The sequence below is a fragment of the Phoca vitulina genome, unplaced genomic scaffold (genome assembly GCF_004348235.1).
Source record: "Phoca vitulina isolate PV1807 unplaced genomic scaffold, GSC_HSeal_1.0 scaffold4, whole genome shotgun sequence".
NCBI lineage: Eukaryota > Metazoa > Chordata > Mammalia > Carnivora > Phocidae > Phoca > Phoca vitulina.
Window position 1 is genome coordinate 55,113,239 of NW_022589707.1, and position 17,043 is coordinate 55,130,281.

General features: G+C 37.4%; 1 protein-coding gene across 4 annotated transcripts in view; it reads left to right on the top strand.

Moving 5' to 3' along the window:
• Window positions 1-17,043, top strand: part of THSD7A (thrombospondin type 1 domain containing 7A) — a 428,494-nt gene that overhangs the window by 168,570 nt on the left and 242,881 nt on the right. For all 4 annotated transcript variants that reach the window (XM_032402031.1, XM_032402029.1, XM_032402030.1 and 1 more), the window contains exon 2: window positions 7,126-7,957. In XM_032402031.1, coding sequence (XP_032257922.1) covers window positions 7,126-7,957 — 832 coding nt within the window. The remainder of the gene's footprint in view (window positions 1-7,125; window positions 7,958-17,043) is intronic.

Here is a 17,043-nt window from a genome sequence, read left to right on the forward strand (position 1 = left end):
ATTTAAAAGGCCATCTTTTATAGACTAAAATAGAGAGTTTTGAATGACATGAAGAGAATAAACATAATATACAATCCTGTTTAGGGACACCTGGGTGGCTCAGTGGATTAAGCGTCCGACTCTTGATTTTGGCTCAGGCCATGATCTGAGGGTCCTGAGGTTGAGCCCCACTTCCAGTCTGCCCTCAGTGAGGAGTCTGCTTCTCTCCCTCTACCCCTCCCCCTGCTTGTGGGGAATACTCTCTTTCTCTCTCTAAAATAAAATTCTTTTTTTAAAAAGATTTTATTTATTTGAGAGAGAGAGAGAGTGGGAGAGAGAGAGAGAGAGCACAAGAGGGGGGAGCATCAGAGGGAGAAACAAGCCTCCCGCTGAGCGGGAAGCCTGATGCAGGACTCCATCCTGGGATCCCAGGATCATGATCTGAGCCAAAGGCAGATGCTTAACCAACTGAGCCACCCAGGTGCCCTATGATTTTATTTTACTTTACTTTTTAAAAACATTTATTTATTCAAGGGGCGCTGGGTGGCTCAGTTGGTTAAGCATCTGCCTTTGGCTCGGGTCATGATCTGGGGTTCCGGGATGGAGTCCTGCCTTGGCTCCCTGCTCTGCTGGGAGCCTGCTTCTCCCTCTGCCTGCCATTCCCCCTGCTTGTGCTCTCTCACTCTCTCTGTCAAATAAATAAATAAAATCTTTAAAAATAAAATAGAATAGAATCTATTTAGCAGGAATAAAAATAAATTCATTGTTTTATCAACATTTTTGGAAAGTTTGTTAACAATTATATTTAAATCACTATCCTATGAAAAACTAAGCCAAGTAGCATTCATTTAAATTTGTTTTTATGGAACATAATTCTGCATCAATTCCAAGTGAAAATATTTGTGTTGTGAGTCTATCAATTACATAAATATTTTGGGCATGCAAACAGTTGCTTTAACTTCTTTTTAGTGGAATAAGATATCTAGTATTTCTCAATTCACATAAAATTTGTCAAGCTGTGTTCTACATATATTTATTGACCTACATCCTAGAAGTGTTTTGCATGATACTGAATGAACACAATCCTACAAATCTGTATGCAGGAATACATTTCCATTCATAAAGGGATATTATCCAAGACCTTAAGTAGAATGCTGCCCATCCTTTGTTTTGTGCAATTAAATTCCAAGTTCCCTTTATATAATCATGAGCAAGAATAATAAATAAAGTAAGAGAAATTCTGTTCTTGTTAAAAAGCAAACATCCTTACACACACACACACACACACACACACACACACCACTTTTCCAATACCACCACTTCCCATTCCTAGTAATATGAGATGTGGGGCTAAAATTTAACATTCATGCAGAGACATGGGAGTTAAATATCACATTTTCATATTGTACTTGGGAGAGGACTTCATATTTTGCTTGATAGAGTTTGCAAATTGTGCTTTCAAATTGCACTTTGAAACATTTGTTTTCTCTGAAACATGGTAGCTAATTGGGCTAACAATTCTTAGCTGTCAAGAGCAGTTTTAGATGTGGTCCCTTTCTGTTCAGTGTGTGATGATTTTAAGACTGCTTAGAGGACAGAAGTAGACAGCCCTTCATCAGGTGTACAATGGTAAAGATCTGCTTTTTTCTTAAGAGGTCTGTTAATTGGATATGCATGCAATACCCAAGGTGCAGTGAAAAGATAAGACAGCAGTTAAAGTCTGCAAAGTGAATGAGTTTTTTTAGGTTCAATTGTGATTATTTTGCCACCTCTACTTTCACTGGTGCCTTCATGCATTTTATTTTACCTTACCTAGTGAGTATTTTTGTCCATCTCCATGGAATTTTCTTGAGATGTCTTATCTTCTGGTTCTCAATGTAAATATACTTGGAATAAAATAAACCCAATGGTGTTATCTATGAATAGCTGGTTAATAGGAATCTATGGTAATATTTTTGAAATGGAATGGAATTGTATTTGTACTTAGAGTGTATGTTTTTACTAGTTATCTAAACTTTAGAAATGCATGCTTATTGTCATTGTATATGGAATAGTATAGAAGTTTTCTTGAGCTCAATTTCTTTCTTTCTACTGGCATTGACATCAATCATACAATGTTTTGAATATTAAGATCTGCAAACTAAATTCTCTCTTTTCTGAGCAAAACAGTTGAGGAAGTTCATTCAAAAACCAGCCAGGAAAATTAAGACATAATCAAACCAAATGTTGCAGAAGACAGGCAAAGTTCCGTACATTAGGGGCCATAAAGTCAGTCTAATATGATAGGCAAACAATTATTCAGTTAATTGAAACTGTGATAAACATAATATGAGAAACATATGCCGTGTTCTGAGAATGTATAAAATGGGAACTCTCCCTAATTTGGTGTCAGCAAACCGTGAGTTATTTTCAAAGAAACCATCACATACTTTTATTTTTGAATAAACTTAGTTGTAAGCCTGGAGTTATAGCTAAAACTTGGTTTATAAGAGTTTAATATCTTTATCACTTCTTTTCTAGGATAATTTTCAAACTTAATAGTTATCTAGTGTTAAGTTCTTCATAGTTTTAGGGGTTGGTTTTGGTATGTGTATTTTCCTTACTCAGCAATAACAGGCAGACTTGAAATCATTTCACACTTTGTATCTAAGATTTCTGTAATAAAATATCAATTTTCATCAATTAGTTAAAACACACCCATTAATAATATTACCTAAATCTATGTTAAATGTCCAGTTAAATATTTTTAAGTGCCAAATTTATAACTGCTGTAATTTTTTGTTGTTTTTAGTTTGAAGATAAAAGCCTAGCTTCATGTATCATTGATATTAGCCACTCTGACAGGTGTGAGGTAATATCTCATTATAGTTTTGATTTGTATTTCCCTGATGCTGAGTGATGTTGAGCATCTTTTCATCTATCTGTTGGCTATCTGGATGTCTTCTTTGGAGAAATGTCTGTTCATGTCTTCCCATTTTTTAATTGGATTATTCATTTTTTGGATGTTGAGTTTTATAAGTTCTTTATATATTTTGGATATTAACCCTTTATCAGATATGTCATTTGCATAGATCTTCTCCCATTCCATAGGTTGCCTTTTACTTTTGGTGATAGTTTACTTCACTGTGCAGAAGCTTTTTATCTTGATGAGGCCCCAGTAGTTTATTTTTGGTTTTGTTTCCCTTGCCTCAGGAGACATAGCTAGTAAGAAGTTGCTGTGGCCAATGTCAAAGAGATTACTCTCTGTGTTCTCCTCTAGGACTTTTATGGTTTCAAGTCTCACATTTAGGTCTTAATCCATTTTGAATTTATTTTTGTGTATGGTGTAAGAAAGTGGTCCAGTTTCATTCTTTTTGCATCTTGCTGTCCAGTTTTCCCAACACTATTTGTTGAAGAGACTGTGCCCGCCCCCATTGGATATTCTTTTCTGCTTTGTCGAAGATTAATTGACCATATAGTTGTGGGTTCATTTCTGAGTGTTCTATTCTGTTCCATTGATCTATGTGTCTGTTTTTGTGCCAGTACCATATTGTTTTTATCGCTACAGCTGTGCAGTATAACTTGAAGTCTGGAACTGTGATGCCTCCCTTAATTTCTCTTCCTGCTGCTTCATTACTGATGTATAGAAATGCAACGGATTTCTGTACTTTGATTTTGTATCCTGCAACTCTACTGAATTCGTGTATCAGCTCTAGCAGTGTTTTGGTGGAGTCTTACAAGTTTTCTATATAAAGCATCATGTCATCTGCAAAGAGTGAAAGTTTGACTTCTTCTTCGCCAATTTGGATGCCTTTTATTTCCTTTTGTTGTCTGATTGCTGTGGCTAAGACTTCCAGAGCTATGTTAAATAACGGTGGTGAGAGTGGATGTCCTTGTCTTGTTCCTGACTGTAGAGGAAAAGCTCTCAGTCTTTCCCCACTGAGGATGATAATAGCTGTGGGCATTTCCTATATGGCCTTTGTTATGTGAGGTATGTTCCCTCTAACCCTACTTCAAGGATGTGGAGAAAGGGGAACCCTCTTGCACTGTTGTTGGGAATGCAAACTGTTGCAGCCACTCTGGAGAACAGTGTGGAGGTTCCTCAAAAACTTAAAAATAGAACTACCCTACAAAGAGGCAATTGCACTACTAGCTATTTACCCAAGAATACAAAAATACTAATTTGAAGAGATACATGAACCCCGATGTTTATAGCGCCATTGTCTACAGTAGCCGAATTATGCAAAGAGCCCAAATGGCCATTGCCTGATGAATGGATAAAGCTGTGGTTATATATACAATGTAATATTATTTATCCATAAAAAAAGAATAAAATCTTGCCATTTGTAACAACATGGATGGAGCTAGAGAATATTGTGCGAAGTGAAGTAAGTCAGAGAAAGACAAATACCATATGATTTCACTCATATGTAGAATTAAGAAAAAAAACAAATGAGCATAGGGAAGAAGAGAGAGAGAGAGAGGCAAACCAAGAAACAGATTCTTAACTCTGGAGAACAAACTGATGCTCACCAGAGGGAAAGTGGGTGGGGGGTGATAGGGATTAAGGAGTGTACTTGTGCTGATCACCGAGTGTTATATGTAAGTATTGAAGCACTAAATTGCACTTCTGAAACTAATATTACACTGTATGTTAACTAACTGAAATTTAAATAAAAACTTTTTTTAAAAAGCCTAGTTTCTTAATAGTCCTAATCTGATTCATTAGTATAATCTCATAATTAATATCAAAGATTGGAAAACAATAAAATATCATGGAGTTCTCCTGAATTGCATTTGGGATTTAGACTCTGAGTTATTTCAAGACACTTATATTTTGAAATTTAGACCTAATGGCATTTAACTTGCTACTAACTTGGTCCAACATAAATGTACCTTTATATTCTGTGCTTAGAGTGGGAAATAAAGATTACGGTTTCATTTAAACATAGTAGGGAGGAGGAAAAAATACCAAAGATATGTGGAATTAATTCTAAAATGTTATACATATTGTATTCCCTTATTGAGAAGTATCCTAGTATTCCCAAACTGAATATTTAGAAAATCTCTAAGACCATCAACACATTTATGAATATGTATTTTCCTTCCTATTTTCTTTAGTTTTCCTTTAAAACTAAAATGAAAATACAATCAGATACTGCATGTTGACAGGTATAACAAACTCACTGACTTACTTAGCTCATCAAGTTTTGACATCAGCACTATTTCCCTAAATGTATTTTAAACCCTTATAATTCTTTACATGTGAACTTCATAAAGTAATGATATGGATATGCCAAATATCCAATTCTTATTTTTGTGCAATAATGATTAGTTAATAGATTCACTGAAAATAATATCCTGTTTACAACTCCATTATTCCATTTGTAATAAAGTTGGCATCCTCGAATTGTAAACATGTTTCTAGTTAAAATTAAATGTTTACACATGATGAACACATTCTTCTTATTTTACTCTTTCTAGATTAATCATTTTGCATAAGAACATCTAAGTCTCAATCTCTAAACTATAGGATAAATCATAAAATTAAAAGAATAAGAATCTGAAATCCAGGATGGTTTTGTTATTCATTCAAGATGTGAACTTGGCCAATCACTTCCTTTTCTTGTCACCTGTTTTCCTCATCTAAAGAGTGAATCTGTTTGTTTCATTTCATGGTTTTCACTTTTCAGCAGTAGAAGCCTCTTGTCAGACAATATCTTATGCATAATTTCAGAATGTATATTAAAAATAATAATAATGGAGCTTCTCTTATAGAAACAGGAATGATGGAGAAGGGCAGTGGAGTAGGGTTGGGGATTTTAGAGCCCAATCCTAAATACTGAGTAGTCCTCACCTTCCAATACAACCTGTTGAAGATGGCTCTACATCAAATAATTCCTTGAGTTCCATGGACCATATTTTGAAAATCATGTAATTATATATGATCATTATGTTTCTTTAAAATTCCAAAATAATGTAATTCTCAATTTCATAAATTGAGATGTCTTTCAAAGCGCTGAAAATCCTATTGTACTTTAAAAAAAAAAAGAAATGTATAAATAAGTAGGTTTCAATTTATGCTAAGAAGGATTCTAAGGTAAAAAGCTCACACGTCATACTAAAGCCACTGACTTAAGTATTCCATAGAACAGTGCTATAATCCCAAATAGTTTCTATTTTAGGAAATAAATAAATTGATAAAACTCCAAAGAACCCTTCAACATTCAGAAAAATCACAGAAGTCCTTTAGTTAAATGTTAATTCTCTTGCCCATCTTTATTCTTCACTGGGGAGATGAGAAAAAAAATTAATATGGGGGTTAAATTTAAAGGCAGAATGTGCTTGGGGCGCCTGCGTGGCTCAGTAGGTTAAGCATCTGCCTTCAGCTCAGGTCATGATCCCAGGGTCCTGGGATTAAGTCCAGCATTGGACTCCCTGCTCAGCCAGAAGCCTGCTTCTCCCTCTCCCTCTGCTGCTCCCCCTGCTTGTGCTCGCGTGTTCTCTCTCTCTGTGTCAAATAAATAAATAAACAAACAAACAAACAAACAATCTTTAAAAAAAAAAATAAAGGCAGAATATGCTTAAAAGATTTTTTTCCCTTCCTAACTTTGGTTACCAGCGAGTGAACACTTCCATCAGTACACACATATACACCCACTAGACTCTTGCAGCCATAGTAGGTAGAGCATTAGAAAATGAGGTAGAGAAGAACACGTTCTCCAGAATCTTAAATTGCTCAGAAGAAGAAAAGCCTGTAGGAGATGGAGTTCTTCACCAGGGACCACTTCGTTAGCCTGCTACTGACATGGATTTGATGGTTACGAGGCAGGGGTGATGTGTTTTCACTGTTGCTAATTTCTGATGTCCTTTCTGAGCAAGGGTTCTCTATCTAAAATTAAGAAAATGAAAAAAAGCAAACTTTTAATCCCAAAAGGACCCAAAGTGAACTTGTCCCAGCAGTTACCTTATATAGACTCTCTGACACACTTATCCTTTTGCAAAAATACCGAGTACAGATCATTACTTTCCGACACTCATGTGCAGAGACCTACTTTATAACACTTCAGGGAAGTTAATGTACTAGATCTTGAAATGCCTTTCTGGAAAGTGAAGTAACTTACGGTTTTCTTCTAGTGGCACTGTTAACTCTTGTATCATTTTCAGGTCCATGGGGCCGATGCATGGGAGATGAATGTGGGCCAGGAGGCATTCAGACCCGGGCTGTGTGGTGTGCTCATGTGGAAGGCTGGACCACGTTACATACAAACTGTAAGCCGGCCGAGAGACCCAGTAACCAGCAGATCTGTTTCAAAGTGTGTGACTGGCACAAAGAGTTGTATGACTGGAGCCTGGGACCTTGGAATCAGTGTCAGCCTGTGATTTCAAAAAGCCTGGAGAAACCCCTTGAGTGCATTAAGGGGGAGGAAGGCATTCAGGTGAGAGAGGTAACATGCATCCAGAAAGAGAAGGACATTCCTGCAGAGGATATCATTTGTGAGTACTTCGAGCCCAAACCTCTCCTGGAACAGGCCTGCCTCATCCCCTGCCAGCAAGACTGCATTGTGTCTGAGTTTTCTGCCTGGTCCGAATGCTCCAAGACGTGTGGCAGCGGGCTCCAGCACCGGACGCGTCACGTGGTAGCACCCCCCCAGTTTGGAGGTTCCGGCTGCCCAAACTTGACGGAGTTTCAGGTGTGCCAGTCCAGCCCCTGTGAAGATGAGGAGAGCGAGTACAGCTTGCACGTGGGTCCCTGGAGCTCGTGCTCGATGCCCCATCCGAGACAAGTAAGACAAGCAAGGAGACGTGGGAAGAATAAAGAACGGGAAAAGGACCGAGGAAAAGGAGTGAAGGATCCAGAAGCCCGGGAACTTATTAAGAAAAAGAGAAACAGAAACAGACAGAACCGACAAGAGAATAAATATTGGGACATCCAGATTGGATATCAGACCAGAGAGGTTATGTGTACTAACAAGACGGGGAAGGCTGCTGATTTGAGGTAACATTTTATAACCATTAACTGGGGGGTGGCTCTCTGTCAAGGCCATGGGCTAGAAAGTACTTAAGGCTCTGCTGTACTAAGTCCCGAGATTCACATGTGCACAACCTAGAATGAGCTACCCCCAAGTATAACATGTTCTATTTTAAGGCACTTAAGCTTTTGTGGGTTTCCTGACATTATCTCTGTTTTGCTCATGTTTAGGCACTGTACTCCTAGAGTTCATTTAAATGTTCCTGTCAAAGATCTGTCATGAGCTCTTCTCCACGAGGTATCACTACTTTTTTAGGTCAGTCGTGCTGTTTCCACCTACAATGGGGGAAAAAGAAAACTTGCTTAGAAGGTACAGTTTGGGGATTTTGAATTCAGATACTTATTTTAGTGAGAATAAAGCACACTTGTAATCTCTCCAAGTTTATAACATTTTCAGAATTACCCTATACAAAAAATCTAAACAACCACCCAGGGAGCTATACCTAAGAATAATTCACATTTTATAAAATGGAACAAATCTCCCTAGAGGGAAAAAGGGGAACCAGAAGAAACTAAGGTAAGTAGACATTATTTAATCATGAGTAGCCTAGTTTAGAAAACATGTAATTAATTGGCTGCATGTTCTAGACAAATGATATGTCAAATGATCTCTGGGTAAATAATGACTATGTTATGAAAGACTTTCTCATGTGTGATTTATTTGTTGTGAAAATATTCATTGAGGATTATTCATTGAGGATTATCTAAAGGATATGATGTTCTCTGGATATTCTAAATTTTGCTCTTGGATAAGCCAGACCATCTGGGAGTGTCTTATCTGGATCATTTGCATAATTGCTTTCTCGGTACTATTTATGCAGTTATGATTTGGACTGAACTGAGTGAAATTATGGTAACATCACTCAGAATTTTATACCATCTTTATTGTAAAAATGACATTGAAAGTGTCATCTACTCCATCATGCAGTGTGTTCTCTTGATTAAAAACACATAAGATAAATTTCACTGAAGCCTCAACCCGTGTGCTCCTGGTGAGCAGCTGGGTTGCTTTCCTTATGGTCCTGGAAACCTTGTAACGGATCACCTGTTCCTGTTTGCTTTGGCTCCTGGGAGCATGAATAGGACTGTGGGGCAAGTGTGTTGCTCACCGACATACCCCACTGTCTTCATCTTTTTCTCACCATGATTTTCTTTCACTCATTCTTACCTAGTGATTTTGCCATCCATGGATTTTGAAAGCTGGTTGAAAGCCTTTTTAGTACAGGATATAGTTTAAAGAAATGAGTAAACAAATAAACAATTGATATATCTAGACAATAATTTCTCTCAGCATAGTGTTGCTCCGGTCGCCATTTTTAGGATATGTGCTAGTCCCTCCCCTCTCTGTACTTACACAGTTGTATTTTCTCTCAGCCACACAGTAATCTGCTTTTTCTTCATCTAGTGACATCAGTCCAACTCCTTTCTTGGTCTCATTAGTGGTTGCTTGATCTCCTGCCTTCATCTTCCAGGTTCCCTACAACTCCTTAAGAGTATGCGTATGTACGTGTGTTCACCTCTGATTCTGTATCATGTGAGTTTTCATTTCAATCCCTGTTTTCCTCTTTTCTGACTATCCTTATTCAGCTGATTTCCTCATTTCTTTTCCTGAAGTATTATAGTTATATTAGTTACTTGGCTCCCACCAAGTAATTAAATGAACCTCCAAGGCAACTTGAGTTGTATCCTGCTGTCACCAAGTTAACATGCTGTAGACATTTAATTTAATGTTGACCACTCAATTAAAAGTGTAATTAGGATAGTACCTACCACTGCATAGAGCCATAGAGCCTAATATTCCCATTTGATTGTTTGAAATAAGCAAACACATTTAAAAATTTGTAGATCATTTGTCAAGTTCTTATATTCTATTAGAAATATCCTAGTATAACTTATTAGGGTATAGGTTAAATTTAAATTGGTTATTAATATTTCTTGCATGTAAGAATTATACATAAGAATATATATGGATAAATACATATGATTAAGACAGTTAAAGTCTTAGTGAAGAAGAGATAAGAATCAGGTATTTTGACCTAGGTTTTGTTCAAACATTGCACCACATCAGTGAAGCTCGTGAAATAAAGAGTAAATAGTTAACACCAACAAAGCAGAGGGCCACAGAGCACAGACTTGATGATCAAATTTAAGTCTTTCACCTTATATCAGATTCAGAAACAATTTTGTCATGTCAGAGGATAAAATAATCATTTAATAAGGCTAAAAACATCTGTTAGAGTGACAAAATTAATTTAGCTAAATAAGCCTAAGAATCTTAGGAAAGCAGTTCATAGGAAAATAAATATAACTGTAGCAGAATTACTGCTAGAACTTCCAAGTTTCAGATGATAAATCTGGCCTTCTTTTTGCTTTCAAACATGAAAATCAATAATAATGAAAAATACAAATGAAAAGTCTGTTATTTCATGACAATAGGAAACAGTCACAGTCTCAAACCACAAATGACAGAGATTTAGAGGATGTGGCAAAATTAAACCTAACCAAAGGAAGAAACTTAGAAGGGTGTTATGTCTTTGCACCTTTTGTAAATACTCAAAATCTCTGAGTAGGCTGAGCTTTGTGAGGGCCAACCAGTGACATCTCCTTAGTGAGGCATGATCTGTGTTAAAAGAAAGGGCTGCTGAAGCATCTTTGAGTTTGTTTGAAAACAGATGGCATAATAGGCAAAACTGAACAAGAAACTCACTATGCCATTACTGCCAAGAAAGGACTGCCAGTTTGATGGATTGAGGGATTAAAGTTTGATGACCAGTGGACGAGAATTCTAGATCACTACACATACACACCATGACGCAGGGGGCTTCCCTATGAACCAGTGAGTTTCAGCCAAGCTTAAGTAGAGTATTGCCCCAGGCCAAGAGTTGATACGAAAGTAAGGACAAGCAGTTCTCCAAGAAACCAGAGACAGTAAAGGATATATGGTGTTTCTGAACCAAAAGCAGAATGAGGAGCTAAGAAAATTGAATGAGCTTAACTCATTAATTGAATGAGTGATTTGGCAGGGTCCAAAAAGAAATGGAGGGGAATTAGAAACAAGAAAAAGAAATGGAATTTACATTAGAAGCAATAAAAAGTGGAAAAATATCTTGTGAAGAGGAGTCAGTGATATAGAGAACAATTTGAGAACGCCCAAGTAAACTAATTTTTTTAAAAAATGATGGATATGGAAACAAGCAAGGAAGATCACTCCATGAAACTCTGGTGTTCTTGAAGATAGGACCAGAAAAAACAAATAACAACAACAAAAAAACCCCACAAAATATATAATAGAAGACTTTCCTGAAATTAAGACTTTAATCCACAGATTGAAATTGCACACAGGTAATATTCTTCTAGAAGAGGTTGAAATCATGTCCTCATGGAAGAACTGGTGTAAAATAATTTTTTTTTTAAAGATTTTATTTATTTGGGGCGCCTGGGTGGCTCAGTCGTTAAATGTCTGCCTTCGGCTCTGGTCATGATCCCAGGGTCCTGGGATTGAGCCCCGCATCGGGCTCCCTGCTCGGCGGGAAGCCTGCTTCTCCCTCTCCCACTCCCCCTGCTTGTGTTCCCTCTCTCTCTGTGTCTCTCTCTGTCATATAAATAAATAAAATCTTAAAAAATATATATTAAAGATTTTATTTATTTGACAGAGAGAGATAGAGCAGGAACACAAGCAGGGGGAGTGGGAGAGGGAGAAGCAGGCTTCCCACGGAGCAGGGAGCCCGATGCGGGGCTCAGTCCCAGGACTCTGGGACCATGACCTGAGCCGAAGGCAGACGCTTAATGACTGAGCCACCCAGGTGCCCCCAAAACTGGTGTAAAATAATTTTTATAAGGAAGGACGAAGAGACATCAGACTGAAAGCCAGCGCAATACTCAAATTGTGAAACCCTAGAAGCATTTCTGTTGTAGTCAAAAATAAGACAGGGCAGCACATTAACTCCACTTTTAGTTAACATTGATCTCTAAGTACTAGTTAATGTAATTGAAAAGAGAAAGAAGTGAAAATTGGAAAGCAGGTGGAAAACTTAAGATTTTTTTTTCCAGATATTATGACTGTACACTGGAAAACTCAAGAGACTTATCAATTGAAAATATAAACAATAAAATAACTCAATGAGGGAGGCAGTGGATGGACACAAAAATAATATCAAAACAATCAATATATTTCCTAGATGCAAATAACAATTAGTTAAACATTACGGTGGGAACAAAAGGTTAAAATATTGCACTTACAAAAGTAAAAAAGACCATAGACCATAAGAGACTCTTAACAATAGGGAACAAACTGAGGATTGCTGGAGGGGAAGTGGGGAGAGGGATGGGGTAACTAGGTGATGGGCACTAAGGAGGGCACTTGTGATGAGCACTGGGTGTTATATGCAACTGATGAATCACTAAATTCTACTCCTGAAACTCATAAAGCACTATATGTTAACTAACTTGAATTTAAATAAAATTTTTAAAAGATTTTTTAAAAAGACGAAATCTGTAGACACACCTAACTATAAAAGTTCTGCATAGAACACCAGACTTAGAAACATAAAAAAAGATGTGTGCCTATACCAATTGTCCCAATACTGTTACTGTAAAATTTATAAGGGAAAAATAAGCATATAAGAAAGGCCAAGGAATTTTTGAAAAATAAAAGTAGAGAAAACTAATGTCCCAAGATAATTAAATGTATTTTAGTCTATAAAAATAGTAACAGTAAATTTATGTTCTTGCATGAATAATCAGGATCAAATAGAATGGGGTGTAGAAATAAGATCTGCAAAACCCTGTAAAATGTTGCCTATGGTGAAGGAGCATTTCCAATTTGGGGGGAAATTAATTAATTTGCTTTGTTTGGAGGCAATTGCTTTGCCATGTAAAGGAATACGAAGAATTGTAAAAGAAAAAAAAAGACGAATTGTATGCTTTGGCACTTGTTATACCAAAGCAAAGCCCAGGTATATATGCAATTCTTAAAATTTGTTTTTATAATATTAGAAGAAATGGTAAAATTTTTTAAATCTTAAACAAGGACACTTTAGGGTATGGAATGCAGAGATCATGCGGGAAAATAGTCAATTACATTTTTTTAAAGATTTTATTTATTTGACAGAGAGAGAGAGATAGCGAGAGAGGGAACATAAGCAGGGGGAGTGGGAGAGGGAGAAGCAGGCCTCCCGCTGAGCATGGAACCTAATGTGGGGCTCAATCCCAGGACCCTGGGATCATGACCTGAGCCGAAGGCAACGCTTAATGACTGAGCCACCCAGATGCCCCGTCAATTACATTTTTAAAAAAGAGTAAATTTTGCTCAAGAAAAATATTAATGAAGTTAAAACCCGAGTAGCAAACAGAAAAAAATATTTGAGCATATAATTGGCAAAGAACTAATTTTCTTTCTTTTTTTTTTTTTTTAAAGATTTTATTTATTTATTTGACAGAGAGAGACACAGTGAGAGAGGGAACACAAGCAGGGGGAGTGGGAGAGGGAGAAGCAGGCTTCCCGCTGAGCACGGAGCCCGATGCAGGGCTCGATCCCAGGACCCTGGGACCATGACCTGAGCTGAAGGCAGACGCTTAGTGACTGAGCCACCCAGGCACCCCGGAACTAATTTTCTTAATACATATGAACTCATAATATTAAGAAAAAGATCAAAACCTAATTGAAAATAAGCAAAGGATCAAGAGAATGAAAAGGTAAGTCACAGACTAGTAGAAAATATTTGTGAAAGGCACTTGGGATAAAGGACTAGTATCCAAAATATGCAAAAAAACTCTTGAAACTCAACAATGAGAAAACAACCTGAAAATGTGCCAAAGATCTTCACACCTCACCAAAGAAGACCTACAGATGGCGAACAAGCATATGAAAAGATACTTTATTTCATAGGTTATCAGGGAAATACACAATAAAACAACAGAGAGATACTACTACACACCTGTTAAGAGTGGCCAAAATCCAGAATACGGGCAACACCAAATTCTGGTGAGAATGTGAAACAACAGGAATGCTGATTCATTGCTAGTGGGAATGCGAAATGGTTACAGCCATTTTCTAAGACAGCTTGGCAGTTTCTTACAACATTAAACACACTCCTTACCATATGATGTAGCAAATGTGCTCAGTGATATTTACCTAAAGGAACTGAAAACCTATATCCACACAAATATCTACACTGAGATGTTTAACAGCTTTATTCATAATTGCCAAAACTTGAAGGCAACCAAGGGGTCCTTCAGAAGATGAATCAATAAACTGTATCGCATTCAGACAATGGAATATTATTCAGTGTTAAAAAGAAATGAGCTATCCAGCCATGAAAAGATATGGAAGAAACTGAATGCATAATTACTGAGAGAAAAGGCTACATACTGTATGATTCCAACCGTATGGCATTCTGGAAAAGGCAAAGCCCTTTTCCAGAGACAGTGGAAAGAATTAGCAGTGTTGTCAGGGTTTAGGTGGAAGGGAGAGATGAACAGAGGGAACACAAAGGATTTTTTAGGGCAGTGAAATGACTCTGTATGATATTTTGATAGATATATGCCATTTTACTTTTGCCCAAACCCATAGAATTTAGAATGCCAAGAGTTAACTGTGGTGTAAACTGAGGACTTTGAGTGATTATGATATATTAATGTAGGTTCCATTCTAGTGAGTGACGTTGATGATGGGGAGGCTCTGCATGTATGAGCGCAGGAAGTTTATAGGAACTCTCTGTACTTTACACTCAGTTTGGCTGTGAACCTATAACTGCTCTAAAAATTAAAATGGATTAAAATCAGCCAAGGATAGGTTCAGGTCACAGAAAATATGCTAATCCTCAATCATAATTAAATACAAAAACAATGTTTAATCCCATTTTCACCCTTTCAGATTAGTAAATAAAAAGTTTAATAATGTGTCAGGGATCACTAAGCTTCCAGTTTTGGTAATTCACTAGAAGGACTCACAGGATTCAGCATATAGTTACAGTTATGTCTGAGATTCATCACAGTAAAAGGATACAAAGCAAAAGCATAAAGGAACATGTACATGGGGAGAAGTCCGAAGGAAACTGTATGAGGTTCCCCTGGAAATTTGGAGCTTCCAGGGTCCTCTCCAGGTGGAAATTCATAGCCTAGACTTAATTCCTCCAAAGAAGAGTTGCAGCAGATTGTGCAAGGCATTATCTGCTAGGGAAGTTTATTAGCGTCTCGGTGTCCTAAAGTTTTATTGGGGGTTGATCACTTGGGCACCCTCTGCCTAGCATATGCAAAAATCCCAAACTCCCAGAGGGAAAGCAAATATTCACTGTGAACCACATTGTTTATACAAACAAATTGAGCATAATGAACATTTATAGCAGTTTTCTCATTCAGAGAAAATTTTTTAACAGTGTAGAAAACTGTTGACCAGTTAAGTTCCCAGATGCCTGCCAAGGGCCAACCCTGTAAGCAGGTCTTTCTAAGGATAGAAGTCTGAGACTGGATATTTTACTAATAATAGTATTTAATATTAAAGAATTAGGGAAAACAGACATATTCTTGGTGGGGCAAAAATTGGTACAACCTATTTGAAAAATAATTTTGCAATATGTATCCAAATTTTAAACGGACACTACCTTTGTCAGTGATTCTATTACTATGAGTTTCTTCTAGATAAATGTACAACTCTCACTATAGCATGATTTGATACAGCAAAACAATCTGAATTCCACCAATAAAAGGACTGCTTAAATCACAGTGCTTCCCTGATGTAGTCATTAGCAAATGAAGTATGTATATCAGTCAGGGCTGTTATAACAGAGTACCATTGGCTAGGTGACTTATAAACAACAACACAATTTAATTCTCATTGTCCTGAAGGCTAAGAAGTCCAAGATCAAGGCGCCAGGAGATACGCTGTCTGCTGAAAACTCCATTCTGGGTTGCAGACTAATGGCTTTTCATTGTATCCTCACATGGCACAGAGTGGGAGAGAGCTCTCTGGGGTCCCTTTATGAGGGTACTAATCGCATTCATGAGGGCTCACCTTGTGACCTGATCACCTCTCAAAGGCTCTGCCTCCTAATACTATCACATTAGGGGTTAAGATTTCAAAATATGAATTTTGAAGGGACACACACATTCAGTCCAGTGCAGTAATTGATTTCTAAACAAACATGAGAGAGTAAAGGCAGTTTTATTCCACTGTCCTGCCCTCACCAGAAATGCCATTAAAAGAGACAAGCTCTTCAACATACAGTTAAAAAAAAAAAAAATGGAAAAAGGAAAGAAATCTAGGACTTGAGGCTTGAAAGAGATTCCTTTAAAGTAATTGGGATACAATCCTGAAAGGCTCATTGAAGGATCTTTTCATTGGATTATCTCAGTTGGGGGTGGGTGGGAGGAGAGCACAGACAAGCAACAGGGAATGTGGAGGAAGGTCCCTTAAGAGCCAGTTCTTCACCCCAGAATCACAGGGGAAGTGTAGCTGGAGAGTAATTCAGCCAGAATGTAACTTCCTGGGTCTCCTGGCTGAGAGAAGCTGTCAAAGATGAAGTGGAGAAGAAAGGGGGTAGAGGAGGCAGAGGTCTCCAGATTGCAACAGCGTAACCTGAGATTTAAGGCTTTGCCATGAGCTGCCCTCACCTCTGGAAAGTTTAGCTGTCCCACATTGCCTCTTCCTGAAATAAAGTCCTGAATCTGCATATCAAAGACATAACATGTTTCAGGAAGAACTATAAAATCTGCTCTAAGTAATACCAGAAACATTTAGTGAAAGTCATGCCTACTTTGGAAAGTATCTTCCATTTAAACATGCCTTGTTTTGCTGTATTGTTTGACAAAGGCAATTAATTGTAATTATAAATCCGTGGAAACGCTGCCAGGAAGTATGGGAAATTCCACTTGGTACATTCCTGAGGGACTAAGACAGAATTGGGATCTAAAACAGATTTATGTTGGCTAAGCCAAAACAAAAAACAAAAAGAAAAAACCCAGATCTATCTATGCAGTTTCTAGATAACTCAGTAAGGCAGACATTTATTTTAGGCACAAATATATAAGGGCAAAAAATAACTAGATCTCATAAA